This window comes from Artibeus jamaicensis, unplaced genomic scaffold (genome assembly GCF_021234435.1).
Source record: "Artibeus jamaicensis isolate MK-2021 breed Jamaican fruit bat unplaced genomic scaffold, CSHL_Jam_final contig_851, whole genome shotgun sequence".
NCBI lineage: Eukaryota > Metazoa > Chordata > Mammalia > Chiroptera > Phyllostomidae > Artibeus > Artibeus jamaicensis.
Window position 1 is genome coordinate 5409791 of NW_026521986.1, and position 22949 is coordinate 5432739.

The window sequence follows — 22949 nt, forward strand, 5'->3', positions numbered from 1 at the left end:
CAATCTCCAGTGTTTCTTATAAGAACTTCGATTTTGCAAACTGTCACAGAAATTAATGTTCATGAATGAACTAGCCAACCAGGTTTTGTTTTCAGGTCCCCTTTCCTTCACTCTTAAGTGTTAAGCAGACAAAAATCTGCCTTCAAAGGTAGATAGATTCTGATAGTTTCCATGCTATAAACACTATGTTCCAATTCATTTCAAACCATACCTGTTCATAAACATAAAACAAACAGATGAAAATTTAAAGGAGCACACAGTATCCATATACCTAAAAAAGCTGAAAGGTCTAGTTTAGAGAATATAGGTTGATATTAAAAACTAGTCCTTAATTCATTCTGATGGAAAGAGAAAAGTACTGTTAAACAACTGTGACCATCATATACATTTTCTGTGTGTACTGTCTGAAAACAAAAATGCACGCAATAAATTACTGAGTACTGTTTCTTCCAAATATCATTTTTACATGTAAGTTAATGGTACCGTCTCTTCCACTAGATCTACTTCCTAAAACTAAGACTGTACAATTTGTAATTGTCCTTGCATACAACAGGTACATCTAAATATTAACAGAAAAAAAATAAAAAATACAGACCCAGACACCTTAAAGTTTCTCTGGCATTCAGTTTTCCTACTCATCAGTGTAAGAGGTCCTCCTGATAATAAGTTTCTTTTCATTTATTCATAGCTATTCATATTAAATTAAGCCCTTTATAAAGGAGAAAGGGTATATCTGGTCACAGACTAGTAACTTCTATAAGTATGAACTCTCCCATCCCACAATTTATAACACAAAATATTAACAAATATGACATTCTACAAAAAATTATTATATATAGACATAAAAAGATCCATTGAAAAGGACTTCATCACCTGGTCATGAATCTTACCTTTCAGCAGGGGCAGAGGTGTTAACTCAATAGGCTTGCCTTGGGACCTAAACTGTGAGGAACTTTGTGACCTCTTCTGTCTGGCTTTTCTGACGGACTTCCGAGAAAATCCGTCTACTTTATCCACTGATGGAGGAGTAGTTGGTGCTGAGGACATATCCCTACTGAAGAGAAAGAGGTATCATAAACATATTCCCAAGGCAAAAGCACACAAGATGGGCCCCCCCCCAAAATATATGGAACTATCTTCTGGAGGGCAGGCCCGTTGTAGTACAAGCCCTCCCTGCTAGGTGAGTGTTCTAGGAATCCATCTCCAGCAGTGTACAAGCTGGCATCGTTGTGAGAGGCTGAGCTTAGCCTCAGTGTGATTTTTTTTTTTAAGATTCTCTCAACACATTCACCTATTTCATGATGGATGTTTTACAAGTGCACCTGCCGACACTGCACTGAGTGCTCAGTTTTTGACCAAAAACGGCATGACCCCCATGCCGCACCTTCCGTATTCACCCGATCTCATCCCAAATGATCTTTTAAAAATTTCCCCAGATGAAAAAAGTCCTCAAGGGGAAACTTTTTGCCCATATGGAAGAGGTGAAACAAAAGACAGCAGAAGCACTAAAAGGCATCAAAACTGACAAGTTCAAAAAACTGTTTTCAGCAGTGGAAAAAATCTCAGTGGGTGCATTAAATCCAATGGAGAGTTCTTTGAAAGTGACTGAGGCTTAAACATGGAAGAATAGATACACAATCTTTTATAAATAAATTCCAGGGTTTGGGGGGAGGGTCCCCTCTCATACATGTGAGATACAAAAATTCTAAAACTCCCATACACAATATTCATGAAAATGGGGATATGTAATAAAGAAAAGCAAATAAAATCCATTAAGAAAAGTCACATTCAATGAGAAAAACATAAAAATTTGGTGAAAAGTAGAAGTAATATAACTATGCTATTACTGGGATAAGCATTAAAGATGCTCATTCAGACCTGAAGAACTGTTATGTACTCATTTTCTAACTATGAAGCTCTTCTCTTCTTGAGATTCCTGAAGTACTGTTGGAGCTATTCTGCAGCTGGAAAACTTCCACTGATACATCTTCCCAAGATATTTAATATTATGAATGGGCTCTGCAGTTGAAACCCTTATTGCACTTCAAGAATCTACACCAATGTATCACAGCAAGTAAAATTTACAATTACTGAAACTATCTAGCATAACTTTTAACAATTAGCTATGATAAACTATACCACACTGAGAACAGGCTGGATTACTTTAAACAGAACATATAAAAGGCATAATTAAAATAACTTCAGCCCTGGCTGGTGTGGCTCAGTGGACTGAGTGCTGGCCTGTGAACTGAAAAGTTGCTGGTTTGATTCCCAGTCAGGGCTCATGCCTGTGTTGCAGACCAAGTCTCCTTTTGGGGGCATGGGAGAGGAACCCCATTCCATGTTTCTCTCCCTCTCTACCTTCCTTCTCCTCTCTCTAAAAATAAAATCTTTTTAAAATTTCATTTCAAATATGTCTTCTTTTCAAATGAAACCATCTTAAATTATCATGGCTTGATAAACAACACAACGACAAAATTGTGCACCAAAGTTGACATGAAAACAAATTCACAGCCTACTTAGACAAACAAGTTGAGTTCTCTTGAAGTTCACCACCAAATATTAATTTTCATTCCATCAAACTGATAAAACTGAGCATTCTTTTGCATTTTCTAATCTTGTCAAGTTATTTACATGAAGGCTATTTCCTAAAAGTAACAAGTGTTAAGATCAATTTCACTCACTTTTAGCAGATGCCATCATTTGCAGGGCACTGAGGCTCCATGCAAGATTAATGGCAAACTCAAATAGAAATAATGCATTTGGGGGAAATGATGAAATGCAATTACTTACCTGTCATTCCAATCATAAGACAAGTGTTTTTTACTCTCTAAATAAAAGTATAAGGGAGTTTCTTCCTAAGCTTGTAACAATGAAGTTACCTCAATTACCTAGATTCTGACAAAATAGAAGTAACAAAAACAAACAAACAAAAAACCATGATCTTGAGGGTTGGAATTCTGACCTCTTGTTTGGTTCTCTTTTAAAGTCAAAAAAAAGTTTTTAGCCCTAGCCAGTGTGGCTCAGTTGGTTGGAGTGTCATCCCCTTCACAAAAAGGTTGTGGGTTTGATTTCGGGTCTGCCCTCATGCCCAAGTTTCAGGTCTGATCCCAGGTCGGGGCGCCTACCAGAAGATCATCAATCAGTGCTTCCCTCTTTCTCTTCCTCTCTTCCTCTTCGTCTCTCTTTCTGTCTCACTTTATTTCTCTCTCCTTTCTTTCTCTCTCTCCCCCTCTCTCTGGTGTGCCCTGGCATGTTCTCATAGCGAGAATAAAAAATATGTAATAAAAGTTTTTAGAAATCTACCTATTTTAGCCATAAATAAAAAGTGACAGATTCAAAGTGGAATCGCAAACTATGAATGACTACAGGAGGAAGATCACTTAAAATTTTTCATAAAAAAAGCTCCACAACACGTTTGTACGTTGTAAATTTAGGGGCCGCTTTCCCGATTTGGTATGACTTATTTAGATTTCGTGGAACCATAATAACCCAGGATTTCAGTAAATCCTGTTCCTCCACCACTTTTTGTCTTCTTTTTCCTCATCTCCCATTTGTAAAGGTGGTTTATTGACAGCAATTTTTTTTAAAAATCATGTGCCTCTTATGCCCGCGGCCAAAAATACACGTCAATAATCTCAACCCAAAAGCGCCGCAGAACTGAACGTGCAGTAGCAGCGGATCGGTGCAAAGCTCGGGGAAACAGGTTTCGCCCTGGACTAAAGCGCCCAAAGCTTTATCATCCTCTAAGCAGCGGGCACCGGGCATTTGCAAGGCTCAGAATAATCCAAATGGGGTACTGGGATGGAGGGGAATACGGGTTAGAGGTTCGTCAGTAGGGATGGCTCACATATTCCCTTTGCTCCTACCCACCCCCCACCCCAAGCCCTTAAGAAGCTGCTTCAGAATTCTTCTCACAACACCAATCCCCTTTTTTCTCCCCGCCCCACCAGTGGTTAAGGGGTACAAGAAAATGCCTCTAATGCCGGAAGGAGAAAAGGGGGAAGGACAGAGTAAATGAGAGGCATCATCAGAAGCATTTGCAGGTAAATCAGCAAGTGGGACGGGCCCTCCCTCTCCTGCACCCCACCCCACCCCATCTCACTCCTCGCCTGCCCGGGCCAGGCCTTCCTGACTCCGGTGCCCTGCAGGTTTCCCTGGAAGACCCGGAGAAAGAAGGAAAGCGGGCGAGCCGCGGAGCTGGAGGGACGAAGTTACCTTGAAGCTTCTGGGGAAGAATTCGAAGATGATCTGTGTTTTTGAGGGGTGGGAGACTGGCAAGAGGGCCGCAGCGGGGGCGTATGGCGGGACCGGGACTTGAGGTGGGAGGTCCGGACAGCAGGCAGGGAACCCAGGGAGACGGCTGTCCTGCGCGGGGTCCCTCCGGTTCCGCGGCGGCGGCACCTCTAGGCCTCACGGCTGGACCTGAATCTCAGCGTTCCGGCGGCGGCAACGGTGGCCTCACGATCCTCCCCCGTGGGCCCGTCCCATCAAATCGGCACCGACCCCGTTGCGGCTCCGCCGGTGGTTCCGCGCTCACATTCCCGGCGGGCGGCGCCTCTGCTCTTTGCCCCGGACCTGGCGGCGGTGGCGACGACGTGGGGAGGGGGGGAAGGGAGGGAGGAAGACTGGATCCGCGGCGGCAGCAGAAGGAAGGAGGAGTAGGTAGAGCCGCTGGAGCTGGAGCCGCCGCTGCCAAAGTCGCCGTTCCTTAACCGCGGTAGGTCCCAGTCAATGCCCCTTTCTCTCTCCTATTGTCAATATCACCGGGCGGCTGAGTCCATGGCACACGCGCAACCGAACCTTCTGGCCAACAGCGCCCGCCCCCGGAGCCCACTCACTGGAGGCTTCAAACGGGAAGCAATGCGTCATTGGTCGCCTTGCGCCTTCACTCCCATGCCAGCACGTTCGGCAGAGAGCCGACCAGGGATTGGCGGCAGGGGGGCGGAGGAACAGGAGGGTGGGAAGAGCGGAGACCGAGGATTGGGCTGAAGAGCGAAAGACCCGGATGCAGCCTCGACCTCCAGCCCTGCAGCTGCCGCTTCCGCCTGGCGGAAGACGGCAGTCACCGCAACCGCTAAGGCTAAAAGGAGCTTTAAAGCTGGGAGGCGTGCGACTGACAGATCAATGGAATGGGTTTCCGCGCAATGCGGAACTTCTGGGCGGCGGTCGTCTTCACTCAGAGGATTCCAAGGGCCTTGATCGACTAAGGGTGGGGAAGCCCCGGGGCCTGGATTCCGCCCTCTTCAGCGGCTAGGGTGGCCCTTCTGGGTTCCAGGAACCCCACTCAGGACGGGAACCAGCGCTGCGTAGACAGAAATAAAGCCCCCCACCCGCGTCTGTGTAAATGGGCCCCTTGCAGCCGGCTGTGAAACCCCCGGCAATCGCTCTCGCTGAACCTTGTGGGAGACCTGGCACCGAAATCTGAAACCCTGGGGCCTGGCCAAGGGTTGGGTGTCGCATCCAGTTCTCTCTCACCTCGTATCCTTTTCCCTAAACCTCTCTTTTGAATATCAGCTCCCTGACGATGCTGCAAGCCTTGGTTGAGGGAGACTCAGTGTAGCTTACACAAGTGGGAATGCTGTCTCTATTCCCCGCAATCACTTATTGATACCCACCGCACCGTCCTTCCAGCTGCACGGAACTCAGAAATTCTCGCTCCAAACTGTAGGAGCTTGGGAGCTTTTAATTGGCCGGGTGGATCAGGAAGAGTTTATGAAGAAGCCTTGACTTAACTCTAGGTAGAACAAGTGCTAAAATATTCAGATACGCGTTTGCAGCCTTGGTGAGCCCTAGGCCAAATGGTGCATTTCCAGAAAATATTCCTGGTCGCTGACTCTATTTGAATGTATGCTAAATCCCTCCTTTGCAGGGAACAAGAAAAAGAAATTCTTAATGCTAACTACAAATGTCAGAGTACCGACTGTTCAAAACTTGGTCAATGGAAAAAAAAAAAAGAAGAAAATGAACATTCGTAATTGCTCACCCACTGTTAGCATTTTGGTGTACTTCCCTCCAGTATTTTTTTTTCTTTTAATATTGTGTGTGTTGTTCTGTAGCCTAGTTTCCCACCGCCCCCCCCCCGTATTATATCATGTTTTCCAAAGTTAGGAAATAGAACTATATATAAATAAAACTGTATATACCAGATGTGCAAGTGATGACCAAAAACTGCACTGCATTTCTCTTGTGTTAACTACCAAGTGTTGCATATTCCTATGCTCATTCCCAGAAATGGCTCCTGAGTGGAAAAAGAATGTTGTGTGTGTACCAAAGATGAAAAATATATATTCCCATTCTGAACTGAAATAGGAAAAGATGGCTTTCATAGATGAAAGCAGCCTCCCACTCCCCCCACCCCCCCTCATGACTCCAAATGATTGGCCACTTTTTTTAATAGTGCCCATTTTTGTTCTGATAAAGTTCATCACCAGGAGGCCCTGTAAAACTGGCATGAATACTAGTCTCCTACCTGCAAGAAACTTACATTTCCACATCTCAATTTCCTTTATCAGTCTCAGCCACCAAGAACTTGTTTGCTCAGTCTGAGTGTGGGTAAATGCAGAATTAAACCAAGGAAGATTTGAAAGCCAACTCAATTTCCCTTGGCAACAGTTGAACTGTTGAAGAGTAGTGCACGTTTGAAATGCTCACAGCTGTCGCTTAGAACATTTCACATTTTGTAGAGAGGAGATTTTGCTTGCAAATTACGGATCTCTGTAAAGACAATTCATTTCAAAACTGTTTCACTTTCTATAAAATGATGAAGTAAATGAAATGAGCAGGTCTTTTTAAATCAAAACATCCTTGCCAATGTGAGAAACTTCCTTGAACCAACAGTTTCTAAAGGCTGTTCATGCATCCCAGGGATGTACTCCAGAAATAGTGCACTATTTGTCAATAGTGCAAGGCAATCCATTTGGGATGCAGGACAAGAAAATATGGACATCTATTTTTGCTTAATTAAAATAAAAGGGAAGCATTAAGCTCAACTAATATACAGAATAAATATGTAACCCTGCACTCCATCCGTAGAGTGGTCTCTTGGCCTAAAATAGTATAGATGTCCTCAAGGAAAAGTGGGAGTCACCCATTCCCAGGGCTTGGCTCTGGCGGACCTACCCAGTCGGTCTCTGCCAACATGTAGTGACATATTGAAGTTTGCTGGGTGCAGTTAAGTGGATTCACTGGTTATGTTATCTAGGTTTCATTAAACTAACCCAAAGAAAACAGACTTTACCAGAGCCTTCTACAAGGAAACCACAGGAAAACAAGCAAATGACAGAACTGACGCTTTTAGTACCAGATCTTGACAGCCACATTTCAAAGTTAAAACAATCAAACAAATTTGGCTTAAAAATATTGAATTCATGAAGATTATTCAGAATTGAGTTTATACCCTCTGTCATTAACAATGAACTTCACCCTAAGCTTATAATGTACTTGAATTATAAGCTAATGATGCTAACACATATATACTTTATAAATAAATACACAGAGTATGCTCATATTTGGTTAAGAATTGCTCCCCAAGAATATACTGATGGGAATGAGTGATCAAAAAAGTAAATGGAGACTGCTATTGTAAACAGTACAAAATAAAATATATTCTAGCCACCTGTGAAGCCATTATCAAATGACAAAACATGGCCCATTACTATCTGATGGAAGCACCTACTTTCCAGCTATCGAGCCTGACCTTATCATTAATCTGCTGTCAGGCCAGCCAGGTGATGAGACTAGAAGACACTGACGATCAAATGGGGCTGACCGGTGAACTAAAGAAGGGCTAAGATAATAAGCAGAAGCATCATCAAACCCATTACCAACGAGTAGAGCAGGAAGAAACCCATGCTGGTAAAACACCCTCATCAGAGGTAGACTATCGCATGCATGTAGGAAGAGGAGGGTGCCTGAAGCTAGGTTTTGGCTGAAAGGGAAGAACGGTGAAAAAACCTGAGGCTGAGGCTGGAGATGCTCTTTCGGGTGACACAATAAAAGGAGGATGCACAACAGCTAGTGTGGACAAGGGATTTCTTTGAGCCTTATTTACCTACACAGGAACTGCCCTCAGCAGTGACATTTTCTGGAGTCATAATTTAAACAGTGCAGTTACATTTTCAGATGTGCCTCAAGGGTTGTAGGTTACTCATGGTTTTCCACACGATTAATGTGTATAATTATTGATTGAAGTTTAAAATATTTAGGTGCTGTAGTTCCCCACAGAGCAATGAGAGGTGCTGGGTGTTACTGATGGATCGAGACAGAAAGAGGAGCCCTATGTCACTGATGGGGAAGGAACATTGAAAAACAATTTAAAAAAAGGGGCCCTGGACAGGTGGTTCAGTTATTAAGAGCGTCATCCTGTACACTAAAATATTGGTGATTCAATCCCTGGTCACATATATAGATTGTGGGTTTGATCCCTGGTTGGGGCACATACAGGAAACAACTTAATGTTTCTCTCACACTGATGTTAACCCCTCTCTCTCTCTCTCTCTCTCTCTCTCTCTCTTTCTCTGCGTCTCACTCTTTCCTCTCCCACCCTTCCTCTCTAAAATCAATAAAAAGACATATCTTGGAGTGAGGGTTTAAAAACAAAGGGGGCCTGAATGGTGCAGCTCAGTGGATTGAGGGCGCACTGAAAACCAAAGGGTCACTGGTTCGATTCCCAGTCGGGGCACATGCCTGGGTTGCAGGCCAGGTCCCCAGTGGGGGCCACGTGGAGAGGCAACCACACATGGATGTTTCTCTCTTTCTCCCTCCCTTCCCCTCTCTCTAAAAATAAATAAATAAAGTCTTTAAAAAAATAAAATAAAATATTACACATTTGTAACCCTTCAATTAAAACAAAACAAAAAAACAGGAAGGAGAAAGCCAGCATCAACTACACTTTATTTTATACAAGATAAAACACAAAATAACATACCATAAGTAACAATTTTGCTTCTTAGATAGTCAAATTATACAACTAAATGAACTAAACGTATAACTAATTATAAGCATAAGGATGAGAACACAGACTGTGGATTCAGATACATCCAACTTGGGATCTCAGACCTGCCAGCCAGGAGCTGGGGCAAATTACTCAGCCCTCCCAGCTCTGGTTCCCTGGCCTACAAATGAGCAGCCTGACACTGCCTAAATCACGGGATAGACATCCTCTTAAATGAGGTGATGCGTTTACTGCAGTGCCTGGTACACGTTAACTACTCAGTGCTAGTTATACCCTAATCATCCACTTTCTTCATATTCTAATACTTCTTATCATCTAGAAGCTTTTCTGTAAAAGGTTTTCTCCCCCCCTTTTTTGATTCTGGTGTACCCCACTGTCACAGAAAGAAAACAAGGAGCAAGAAGGAATGCCGTTCAGTCCACTTCCACACTAAATTATAGAACTGTGGGGACCATTCATTAGCAATAACAGGGACATGCATTTTACAATATCCACATATTTCTGAAAGTTAAACAATAATAACTGACTTAACATCATTTCAGAACTTTATCTTAATTTCTACTTAATATTCCATTAACAGAAGCTCAAACAATTTTTGCTCTAAACTTACCTACTTCCTCACTGTAACCTTCCAGAACTGCAGTAGGAATGAGGGCCTGGTTTGTAGTCCTAGGCCCCACCTTGCAGGGGTGTCCAACCCGTGGCCTGCAGGCCACATGGGGCCCAGGATGGCTTTGAATGTGATCCAACACAAAATTGTAAATTTACTTAAAACCTTTTTTTTTTGCTTATCAGTTTTCATTAGTGTTTGTGAATTTAATTTGTGGCCCAAGACAACTTTTCTTCTTCCAATGTAGCCCAGAGACGCCAAAAGGTTGGACACCCCTGGTAGATATCTGCTTCATGCATCCATCCCCCCTTTTTCTTTGAGGACCACACCGCTCACTTCATGTGATCCTGGTGGGACTATTAACTATGCTGCTTCCCTCTTCTGTTACACAGAAAAAAATGGAACATAAGGGGATTGACACAAGGGGATCAACTGGATCTTCCCCAAGATTAGCTCTGGGAATACTGGGAGCGAGATGCCTCGCTTCCTTTGGGATCATAAACCATAGAAATTATGAGAGCTTTTTGTGATCACCCCCCTCCCCCTCCTCCATCCTGGAGAAAGCCAATACTGTGGGAGAAACAAGTTCTAACAACATGATTGGATCTGCTGGATTCAGGTACGTCCAAAGCTAGTTTCAGTTATATGAGCCAGTAAATTCCCATTTTGCTTAAGCTACTTTGGAGTTGAATTTTTATAACTTACACCCAAAAGAATCCTGACTAGTACTACACAGGCAGGTCACTTAATCTGTCCAAGCCTCAGTTTACTCTTAGTCCCTGAATTTGGGATTCTCTAAAGGTTGAACTAAATGAACTCTTTAGATGAAATTTAATCTTAAGCATGAAAGAAATCATTAAAAGTGACCACGCTGGGAATTCTTTCCCAATGTGATTCATCAAGTCTAATTTATTTGTGGGTTTTTTTTTTAAAGATCCAAAGCAGTTCTTTGTAAGAATTCCATTTGAAGTGTTAAGTCCCCCTAAACACACCTACATGAGGAAAGACAGTGGAGCGACCACCAAACATAAAAATAAGCTTTATTCTTAGCAAACTGCAACTTCTCAATAGCTTATTTTTACTGTGACCCTAAAACACCAAGGCCATATTTTAGAAAACACAGCCTAGAGGAGCTAGTATAAAGGACACATGGACAACAACTAAGGGGGGTGGAAATGGAAGGGAGGTGGGGAGCACTGGGGGGGGGGGCTGGGAAGGGAGTAAAAGGCAGAAAACTGTACTTGAAAAATAATTAAATTTTTAAAAATTAAAAAAAAGAAAATGCAGCCTACGGTTGAATGTTGTGTCTAGGTTCTTAACTATCATAGAGAGAGGACACTTTTTAACATACCAGTAAAATTGGCTAAAATCTATAAATATGGGGCAAATTACTGCCAAAATGTTCTAAAGGAGAAAGACAACAAAAGGAGGGTGAAAACATAAATCTGAGCACATGGCTATTAAAATAATCCAATAAGGACTACGCACACAGTCTTGTGTGACAATAAAAACTGCAAACCTGAACACAGCGATGTAGTTCACTTTCTTTTTTTTAAGTTCACTTTCCTATGCACTATTTAGTTTGAACCTTAACCCTGTAGATACACAATATTTCCATTTTCTACAGAAGAAAAATGAGGATCAGGGACGTTGTCCAGTGTTCACTGCTACAAACCAGCAGAACTATGGTTCCAACCTAATTCTTCCAAGGCTCTCTGTACCAAATTACCTGTTTGTAAATCATTGTTAATGATAAGTAATTAAATAAAAAGCTACTATTTTCTCCATCTTACAGAAGGAAAGGCTAATTAAGATACAGAAGTTAAGTGTCTCACACCATATCCTAAAGAAAAGAGAGAACAGGCCAAGGGTCCACATCAGCATGAACTCCCGGTTCCCTGAACACTGTGAACCGAGAACCGTGGTGGCCATTTTGCTTGTATCCTCTCGTTTAATCCTCAGAATACCCCATTGATGTCGGTACTTGTATCCCATTTTACAGATGCAGAAACTAATTTACAGAAAGGTTTAGTTTCTTTGCCAAGGTCATATATCAAGTAAGTGGCAGAACTTGGGCAGGAGTTACGACTAGAAGAGAGGTACCCAAACTCTAAACTGACTGTCCCCCTGGAAATCCACTATACAATCTGGCTTGTATGCAATGCCGTGTAGAATGTAGAAGACACAAGTCCTTTTCAGTTCATTTCCTTTGACACTTAAATCCCTTTCCAAAATAACAAGGAATCCCTGTTCTGTCTTTAGTGAGAAATACACATTGCTGGAACAGTTAGGTTGCAGTGCAGATCCAAATGAAACTTCTTCTTTATGAAGAAATGTTTGTGGGGGGGAGTTTATGTTCAAAGAACTTTGAATAAAAGCAGTAGTCACCTCCAGTATTTGAAAACATTTTGATTGAACTTTTTTCTCGGTCAAGAAAGCTTATATTCTCAGATTAGGAAGGTTAGTGACCTAGTTAACAAACCACTTGTCGACTGGAACAAAATATTTATGAAAAAAATATTTTTTGAAACAGAAGTGCTGAAAACACCCATTCAAAATAAAAAAGTTTAGCTGTCTTGATCCTTTAGAGGAAAAACAGTTATAATTTAACCAAAAGTCACCAGCTTCATAGGCTAACTGTGGCAAGTGCTCAACTTGAAGAGACATCACAACGCAGTGGCCCTGGCCAGGCAGCTAAGTGGTTGGAGTGTCCTTCTGATACAGCAGGTCTGAAGGCGGGATCCTGGCACACACAAGAATCAGCCAATGAACGCATAAATAAACGGATCAACAAATCGATGTTTCTCGCCCTACCTCTCTTTCTCTAGAAGTTAATTAATTAATTAATTAATTAAAAATAAATCACCTGATGAATGCTAATTAGACTTATTCTATCATTATTTTGTACACTTGAAACGAATATAGCCATATGTGAATGTATACCTCGATTAAAAATAAAATTATTTTTTTCTTTAAAAAGGAAATCATCACTATCATATGGTCAGTACATTTCAGTAAGCCTTTCAAACACTTACTAGTAGAACTTTCCTAACCAAACTTTCATTATCTTATTTAATCATTCTTGCACATATTCATCCCAAACACTTAAGTACTTACTCCATGTTCTGGGGGAAATGCCAATCTGTATAAGACATAATAAGCACTATCGCCCTGGTGTATTACAAGATCTTATGATCAAGAGCTAATTATCAGGGGAGCCCAGAGCCCAGTTAAATACGTTGTGACCACAGGGGTAAAAATCGAGGAAAAAGAGGAGGTGACGTTTAAGCCGAACCTGTCACACTCGGGACTCTCATTCACTCGAGGCTCGGAGCCCTGTTTGCTTGTTTAAGGTATTTTTACTATGGGCCAGGAACTACCCCAGTTAAGCCACACAAATTATTTTCACTTTACTTGTAAATGCTTAATCACTATAAAATTCTTCCTTCTATTCCTTGTTCTTAGTAGACCCTACCCTCAGAGTCGGGAATTAGGACACTCCCTTTATGAGTGCTAGGGAATTGAGGTAAAGGGCAAGGTCAGGTTCTCGCTCTTGAGTCAGAGCAGCAGGAGCTTACCAGGGATTTACAGGAGCCCGTGTAAGCAAAGGAGGAAACTGTTATTAGAATTCTGGGCAGGGATGCATTTAAACAGCAAGCAGGGAGTAGCAGCAGGACAGGAAAGACCTCGGGTCTTTTTTTTTTTTTTTTTGTCTCAGTTCCTTTTTTTTTTTTGTGATTGTGCTCCGTTTTTTTCTCATGCTAAAGAAGGCTTTCACTGAGGGTCAGGCTACCTGGTGGTTTCTGGCAGACCGAGCTCTCACATTTCCATTGTCTCCATTGTCAACAGCAAGCCAGAGGTGAGGCTAGACCTCCTGAGAAGCGGCCCTGACCCAGCTTGGAGCAGCTCCGGACCTGTCCAATCAGCTGTGGTCGGGGACGGGAGTCTTGTTGCACACAACGAACACTGGGGGCTCCCTGCGGTTCAGCGCCTGTTGGGTGAGAGAAAGAAGAGGAGCAGTTGCCCCAGAATACACGCAATAATTTCTAATTACATCTTTGATTATTTCCTCAAGTTAAATGTACAATCATTGAATTTATATTCTAAGGATATGAACATAGTTTAATTGAATTTATATTCTAAGGACATGAACATAGTTTAAGTTCTTGATTCAGTTTGGCCACGTTGCCAACGCTATGACCCTCTTTCTCATCTTGTCTACGGTTAGAGGCCAAAACTTTGAAAGTAATTATAACTTTCTCTGATCACATTCTCACAAAGTGAAAATAACTAAAACACTTTCCATATATTCAGTAGTCATGTAGACTTCTTTTCTTTTTTATTTTTTCGGCAAATGGTTTATTGGTGTACTTTCTTATTTTTCTATCATTGTTTTAGTGCTTTTGAGATTGACTTATATAAAGCTTTTATGTAATGACTTTATGTAGAGGAGTATACCATATTTTCTTTGGGGTTTCTTTCATCACCAAGCATAAATTCTTAGAAAGTCTTTCTCTTTAAAATTCCTCCCCCTGGCCCTGGCTGGTGTAGCTCAGTGGATTGAGCACGGGCCTGTGAACCAAACAACCATGGTTGATTCCCAGTCAGGGCACACGCCTGGGTTGCAGGCCAGTTCCCAGCAGGGAACGCAGGAGAGGCAACCGTACATTGATATTTCTCTCCCTCTCTCCTTCCCTTCCCCTCTAAAGATAAATAAAATCTTTTTTAAAATGTATAAAAAAAACTCCCCCCCTGAAAATCTTACCAAAAAAAAAAAAACTTCTAAGTTTCACACAGGATATTCATTGTAGAATTTTAATAGTGAAAAAAATAGAAATAACCTAAATATGTATCAGTTGAGGGATAGTTAAATAAATTATGGCAAGTTCACATTATAGAGTAATATGCAGCCATTAAATATAAGGGGGATATACAGGTACTCATATGGCAAGGTGTGTATGATATTAAGTGGAAAAAAGCAGGAATTACAGAATTAAAGGTAAAGTAGCACCTTATTTATATTAAGAAACACCCAATGTATTGAATATACAGGTATCTAGGAAGGTAAAGGTCTTGAAAAGTTCTGAGAGAATCTACTTGGAGCTGTTGACAGTGAAGGGTTTGGACATGGGTCGGAGGTGGGTGGTAAATATTAAATTACATACTGGGTCAGCCAAAAATTTGTGTTTGTTCTCCGTAAGATGGTTCTAGTAGCTCTTTGCTGTCTTTAACTTCATTCAAAACAACTTTGTTAGATTCTACAGTGACAGTTTTCATATCAGCAGCATTTTTTAAAAAATTACCAAAATTGATGAATTTTTGTAACACTGAAGCTGTAAGAAAACACACAACATTTTCAGCACATTATACTTCATTATTTCCAGGAAGGTAAAAATGCAACTAAAACACAAAGAAAGATCTGTGCGGCGTGTGGAGAAGGTGCTGCGACCCATCCAACATGTCAAAAGTGGTTTGTGAAGTTTCCCACTGGAGCCTGCTCACTGGCAGATGCTGCACTGGCAGGCAGACCAGTCCGAACTGGTCAAATCGAGACATTAATCAAGAACAATAAACGTCGTACCACTGAAATCAATATCCAAATCAATAGCTATTGGTGACCATTTAAAACTGTGTCTTTTATTTTACAGAAAAAAAACTAAACAAACTTTTTGGCCAGCCCCATACTTAGATAGTGTTTAAATTTATTATAAGGAATATGCTTTACCTTTACATTTTATTTCACAAAACATTTTAGACTTACAAAGCGCCACAATAAGTACTATAACAAACACCCACATACCTACCACACAGTTCTAAAATACCAATACAGCCAAAGTCTCTTGTGAAGCTTTCTCCCATCTCATCCCTTCTTTCTCAGATGCTACCATATGCCTGAATCTGGTGCTTTTCATTCCCATGATGTCATACTTTTACTAAATATGTACATCTTCCTAAGCAGCATGTGGTGCTTTCTTCATATTTTAGGATTGCTTATCATTGGTGTTATACTATATGTATCCTCTGTAACTTGATTTTTCACTCAGCATGATGTGCTATTAATTTAAACATGCTGATATAGATACTTAGACCAGTTTCTTTCATGGCTATGTTACATTCCATTATAAATGTTCTAAACAAAACAGAATCGAACTCATAGATACAGAGAACAGACTGCTGGTTGCCAGAGGGGAGGGGGGGGAGGGGACTGGGTGAAAAAGATGAAGGGACTGAGCAGCACAGACTGGAAGTTACAAAATAGTCCCAGGGATGTAAAGTACAGCATAGGAAATACAGTCAATAACATTGTAATAACTGTGCATGGTGCCAGCTGGGTACTGGGAATATCAGGGGAAACTTTGTAAAGTATATGATTGTCTAACCACTATGCTTACACTTGAAACTAATACAAAATAATATTGAATGTAAACTGTAATTGAAAGATTTAAAAACCGTTCTGCACTTTATTCATTCTCTTGTTTGGTGCTTGTTCTCCTAATTGGTAAGGCAAGTCCTTTTTAATTACATTTTTAAATCTTTTTCTTACTTGTCGGTACTTTATGGTTTATCTGGTTGAATTTCTTTTTTTTTTCCCCAAAATTTATTTATTTATCTCTAGAGGGGAAGGGAAGGAGAGAGGGAGAGAAATATCCATGTATGGTTGCCTCTCATGCACCCCCTGCTGGGACCTGGCCTGGAACCCAGGCATGTGCCCTGACTGGGAATTGAACGGTGACCAGTTGCTTTGTGAGCCCGCACTCAATCCACTGAAGCTACACCAGCCAGGGCTGTCTGATTGAATTTCTGTATCATTTTGTAGAGGTCTCCCAAACAACCCATTGAGATTTTATTGAAATTTCATTAGGTCCATGAATTATTTTGGTCTAAAACCCACATTCAACAGCTCATTCCTCTACTCTCAAACAGAAATGATTGAAGTCCTCACTGCCTAAAATCCAGCACCCTCAGCCTGCTGTTGTAGTCCCACCTCCTCATCGTCTGTCCCCTCTCTGGCCTTTCGGACTCATCACTTCAAGCAAGCCAGTGTCCTCCTTGTCCTCTAAACTTCCCTTATTTGTTTTTTCCTACAAACTTTGTTCATGAGGTTGCCTCCCGCCAGGAATGCCAGCCCTTCCTTCCATTCCCTTTACTTTGTCTATTCAGACCTTTTCTTCCTTCAAGAACTGGCTGTGGTCCTAGCCAATCCTACCCTAGTGAGGCTTCGGCCCACCGACTTGCATTGCTATTCGGTTTTCTCAAATGTCCGTACTGAATGCCTCCAATTCTGTGATTGAGTTAACTAAAACAGGAAAACTGAGAAAAGTAGAACTTGCCTGGAGAGAAGTCAGTAAGAATAGTTGCTGGTAGGAAGATCAACACCCAGGTTAACATTCCGCTTTTAACATCTGTAACCCGGAAGTGGGGAAAATAGCAGGGAAAGTAGAACAGGAAAGCTGGAGCTGGCGCCTCGACACGCCCCACGTCCCATACGGCCCGACACAACCGGGTGAAGCCGGACAGAGAAAGTCGTCATCATCACCATCAAAATGCTTTACATTTGAATAGTGCTCTAGGTTCCGCCAACTTGCACTAACACCACCTCACTGAACCCTTGCACAATTATGTGAAGTCGGTGACATGATCTCCATTTCACCAGTGGGGGCACTGAGGCACAGAGGTTAAATGCAAGCCCGAGGTCACACCACAGAAAGTGGCAGTGCCAAGTCCACAATCCCAAACTCCTAACTGACCCTAATTCATCATCCATTCCATCCCGCAGTTGTTCCATGTGCACTTTTAAAATTATTTAAATTATGGCAAGCACACACACAATACTCAATTTTCCCTCTTAAATTTAAAACTTTTCATGTACCGTTCAATAGTTAACTATATTCACCTGCTGGTGTAGCTCAGTGGATTGAGCGTGGGCCTGAGAACCAAAGGATTGCTGGTTGGTTTCCCAGTCAGAGCACATGCCTGGGTTGCAGGCCAGGTTCCCAGTAGGGGGTGCACAAGAGGCAACCACACATTGATGTTTCTCTCTCTTTCTCCTTCCCTTCCCCTGTCTCTAAAAATAAATAAATAGAATCTTTTTAAAAATTAAAAAAAAGTTCACTATATTCACATAGTTCTGTAACAGATCTCTAGAATGTTTTTATCTTGAAAAACTGAAACTCTATTGCCCATTTCTGCCTCCCACCCCCCACCCAGCCCCTGGCAACCACCCTTCTTTCTGTTTCTATGATTTTAACTATTCTAGATATTTCATGTAAGTAAAATCACACAGTATTTGTCTTTTCATGACTGGCTAATTTCACTCAGCATAATATCCTCAAGGTTCATCCATGCAGTAGCATATGACAGGATTTCCTTCTTTTTTAAGGCTGCATATATTATACGTACATTTCACATTTTCTTTATCCATTCATCTGTCCACAGACATCTGGGCCGCTTCCACCTCTTGACAATTGTGTGGTGCTGCGCTGAGCGTGGATATACACACATCTCTTTGAGATCCTGCTTTCAACTCTTTGGTATACATATTCAGAAGTGGGATGGCCGGATCATATGGTCCTTCTATTATTTAGGGTTATTTAGGAACCGTGCTAACTTTGAAACAAATAGCCCCATTCTCACGAACCCTACTGCAGTATGTGAGGGGGCGGCACATCGCCTTCCCTCTAATTAAGTGAAGATAGCAATCGTGCTCATATGTAACCATTAAAATATGCCTAAACTCCCTACTTAACATGCATTAATTACAACGCTGGCGACTATAAACGCTTCCATTGCCTCCCAGTCTCAGTTAACAATCTGTTCTTCACTTTTAGCACCTCTCCACCCCAGTATCAGGATCACTAGACCAGAAGACTCGCGATGGAAGGACCTGTCTGTTTGTTCAGTGCTGTGCCTCAAGTCACTAGCCCAGCGCCTAGCATGTAATAACCACTCAAAAATGGATACATGGATAAAAAGCATTCAAAAAGGGACAAATGAATACAAACATGCATGAAGAAAAATCATGTTTCTGGGTGCAGTTTTAAAAATTTGAACTTTGGGTATTGTCATTGATGAGAGAAAATACTTCAGCATTTCTTATTCCAGCAAGCAGGAAATAGAGCACAGGTGGCAAAGAGATATTTCAATGACATGAATTTTGCCAGAATAATGAGACCATCCCTAAGATAAATTCAAACTAAAGCTCTGAGAGCAATACGGGATTATACCAACCATGAGAATTGGGGGAGCTTGGGGAGCCCTTGGAATTATAAGGCCTTACCAGGTTAATGGGACAGTGCTCTTGATAGGAAAAGCCAAGAAAGGGCGTGAATAGCGCAAGCCCGCATCTCCCTTCTCTTCTGCCCAACCCTGTGAACCATTGGTAGAAGACATTGGAAGCAAAAGCATTGTCACAGCCAAGTGAAAGATTCTGTGCTGGCCAGCTGCACAGCAAGCTGAGGCCCTCTAAATGGGGACAGGGGTGTGGAAATAAAGAGAGGGATAAACACACACAGAGGGTAGTTATTACCTCACAGAGAAGGCAAGCTCTCCTGCTGATGGCTGCTGTCCAACCATCTTTGGACTTGTACAATCTTATGAAAGGAAATGGAGGAAATGGGATTACACCGTATCAGTAAAAGTTAAATTTATACTTCACAAAAATTGCCTGGATTTTTAAAGGGTTTGGTCCCTAGAACAAATTGTTCAGTGGAAATTATGCTCTGCACATTTCTGAAGAACGAATGAATTGGAAACTCTCTTCCATTCAAAGAGATGGAATTCAAGAGAAAATTACCTTCTAATAGGCATGTCTCCCCAAAAAGATAAAAGACGAGGCTAGTTGCTTAGTGACTGTGTGAAATCTTTTCCCATACCTTAGTTAAGAATTTAAATTCACACTGGCAGACTAATATAGCAAATAGTGGGACCTTTTATATTCTGCTCTGTAGAGGAGTCAGCATGGTTTAATCGAAAATCTGCTACACTTGGGTCAAAAGACTTTCATTCTGATATTAACATTGCTTTGACCACTCTAACCTTTTAGAGAATTATCAGTTCCCAATGTCTACACTGACAACATAATGATACATTACCATTATGTTAACTGCCAACAACATTTCCCCTGGGCACCCAGTATCTACAGGGCACTTCTGTCCAGTATATTCCTTCCCTATCTGCTCTCTACTTACCTAACCAGCCTTAACTTTTACCATTTGCCCTTCCTTTCATGTCAAGCAACACTGAACAACATGTAGCTTCCTTGATACAGTGGAATCTTGGTTCTCGAACTTAATTCCTGCCAGAAGGCTGTTGGAGTAGTGATTTAGTGATTATTCGGAAACAGAGTCACACTCCTACTCACACATTCTCTGCTTCGTTTGTCACCTGTGAGATGCGTGACAGATCACACAGGCATCTGCGTGAAAAGGTCACTAGGTCAAAAACTGAAGTTTTGTTCAACAACTGAGACATTTTTTTTTCTGTGAACAACTTGGTGGAGAACCGAATTGTTCGGGATGGAAGACATTCAAGGACCGAGGTATGACTGTATGTAACGTTCATTCATGCTTCCTCTGCTTGAACACCTTTCTCTCTGCATGTACTTGGCAAACTTCTACCCAACATTCCAGTCTCAACCTAAATGCCACTGCTCTCGCCTTCCTCCTGGTACTGCCCTGTGTTCACTGGCTGACCCCCGTCAGGGCATTCAGTCACAGTCGCACAGTCATCAGTCACTTGCAGGTCTGCCTCCACCTTAGACTCCTCCCCCACTACGTCTTTTTCTTCTTTGACCATAGAAGTTATGTGTTTCCATCCTGGAAATTCAAAGGGTAGCATGTTAAATGGCCCTTCGAAACCCGCTCCCAAAGACAGCCCTTGTTAACATGAGAGCAGGAACAGTGAGTTCTTTCTTTGATTTTTTGGGGGGTTTCAGGATATAGCGGTGCCTGGCACATAAGAGGCCTCAATAAGTAGTGTTGAATAAGTGATTCTAAAATGAAGATGGCATAACTGACTGTACCTGACAAGATGTGTGGTACTGATGAAATCCTGCAGGGTGGATATGGAGGCTCTCTGAACACCGGAAAGCATTATGTAAGTCCAAATTTGTGTGACCAGTGACTGCCACCCCGGAACCTCATTTTGTCTGACTCCTACTACCTGGCAAACTGGGTTCCAACGATGATGATGATGGCTAATATTTTCTGAGTATTTTTCATGTCCCAAGCACTATGCTAAGTGTTTCACCTATATCACCTCATTTAATTCTCATAACAACCTAAAAGGTAAAAGCTATTAATTTCCCCATTTTTCTTTATCAGCTGAGGAAGCCAAGGCACAGAGAGGTTATATAACTTGCCCCCTCCCCCCCCAAAAAAACCCCACAGAGGTCGTAATACAGTCAGGATTTAACGCCAGCCACTCTGGGATCTGAGTCCATACTCTTTCTTTTTTTTTTTTTTTTTTTAAGATTTTATTTATTTATTTTTGGAGGGAAAGGGAGAGAGAAAGAGAAGGAGAGAAACATCAATGTGTGGTTGCCTTTTGGTACCTCCACTGGGGACCCGGGCCCGCAACCCAGGCATGTGCCCTGACTCGGAATCGAACTGGTGACCACCCCCTGTTTACAGGCCAGCGCTCAATCCACTGAGCCACACCAGCAGGGCTGAGTGCACACTCTTAACCACATCACATTACTGTCTCCTATAGATAGCCCTGAGGATGTGCCTGGGTCATAACAGGGACCAGGTACGTCCCACTCTCACATTGTTTTTTGCTCCAGTTTTGGAGTCCTAAGTAACTGGATTACCTCTGCAGCCCACTGTTCCCTCACATGTAAAATGGGGACATTCATGGTTCCCATCTCCACCGAAGTTGTTGGTGAGGATCACCTCGAACATTGCCTCCAGGAGCAGTGCGAGATAGGGGATCAAACCTAGGGTCCAGGCAGGGAGTGATTGCCTCGCAACAGATGCAGCAGTAGAGAGAAGCGAAAGGACCAACTGCTGTAGACTGCAGCTACGCCTAATCCGGGTGGAGTTAAGCATCTGTTAATGTGTACATTTGTTATGACTGGATTGATGCCGAGAACCTGTCAAAGACTCCATGGCCACGTAATTAGTTCAGGATCCGTGAAGAGAATGACCATTCACAAGATGGGATGCTCACTTCTTATTCATTCAGCTTTTTTTGTGTTGGCCAGTACAAATGGTAGCAATGATTGATGGTTACACACACCTGACAGAACAGTCAGAATGGAAACAAAACCCCACAGTGTGTCATACATGTAACAGCAAGGTATGTGAGTAAAGTGCAACGGAAGCAGAGAGAAAACAACCCTGGCAGGTGCTTACAGATGGTGCTTGCATCCGGAACAGCCATCCAATCCTACTTTAAAAGGAGTTTCCAGTGTTGCAGCTCAGTCCAGCTAAGCAACAGTAAAATCACACCAGGCTCCGGGCTCTGTGGGACTCATAGCCACTGAGCGTCTCCAGGGAAGAGTACTCAGTTAAACTTATTAGATTTCATTCAACTCCTGGGCCAAGCTACAGTATTTGCAAAGCCCCTAAGAAAATATAGAGCCTTTATTCCATCCTAGAGAAGAGAAATGAAGGCCCAGGCAGCAACTTCATATATACAGACTAGTTTAATCAAACAGAGAGGCAACTGGAACCAAGACCAAACAAACGACCAAATGAGACTCAAGCTAAATTAATGCAGTATTGCCCCTAAGCTAGGGACTAAACACAGGAGGTAGAAAACAGACAAACCTGTTGTTAACTAGAACCAAAAAGCTAAAACTAGAACCAGCAAGGTTTTGCAAGGCAATCTTACAAATGCTCTGAATGCCAGAGAAGAGAATGAGCCCAAATACACACAACGCCAGGATGAGTCATCGGCTGGGCCTTGAAATGGCACTGAGGAACATTTCTCCAGAATAGTAACATTAATGACTTCAGTTATTACCTAGTGGTAGTGAGTCTAGAAAACAGGCTTGGGGAAAGTGTCCTCAGAATCAAAAAATGAAGAAAAAAAAATCAAGACATAATAGATGTGATGAGCCATCTGCAGAGGTAACATACCCTAAGGAATGTTTTATGAAAGCGTTTGCAGAGAAACTCAGAAAGACCTGAGCCCAACACTCACAACTCAGATTAGCCACGTATTTTCTGCCTCTGCACCTTGTTCCTTCTGCTCACTTCATCTTCCCTTTCTCCAGTCTATCAAATAAACAAACAATTTTTCTTTCAAAATACAGGCATCATGTTTTCTCACCCTGTGCCTGAAAACAGAATGAATCATTTTCTCATCCCTACTGCTTTTGTGCTCTGTGAATATTGTCTCCAGCATCATCTACTACAGTGCTCAGTCCTGTAGGTATTT

At 42.1% G+C, this 22949-nt stretch overlaps 1 protein-coding gene and 1 long non-coding RNA gene across 3 annotated transcripts in view; one reads left to right on the forward strand and one right to left on the reverse strand.

Moving 5' to 3' along the window:
* PPP2R5E (protein phosphatase 2 regulatory subunit B'epsilon) overlaps positions 1-4826 on the reverse strand; it is a 154526-nt gene extending 149700 nt beyond the window's left edge. Inside the window, exons 1-2 of one of the 2 annotated variants that reach the window (XM_037126017.2) lie at positions 4219-4826; positions 891-1051 (exon numbers count right to left, since the gene is read on the reverse strand). In XM_037126017.2, the coding sequence (XP_036981912.1) occupies positions 891-1047 (157 nt within the window). In that variant the 5' untranslated portion in view covers positions 1048-1051; positions 4219-4826. Of the gene's footprint in view, positions 1-890; positions 1055-4218 lie in introns of both variants that reach the window. The other variant, XM_037126016.2, reaches the window with a different exon arrangement.
* LOC128628586 (uncharacterized) lies at positions 3974-4441 on the forward strand. The gene is made up of 2 exons (XR_008393014.1): positions 3974-4046; positions 4152-4441. It is a non-coding gene; the product is annotated as an uncharacterized LOC128628586 (long non-coding RNA).
* Positions 4827-22949: the final 18123 nt, after the last annotated feature.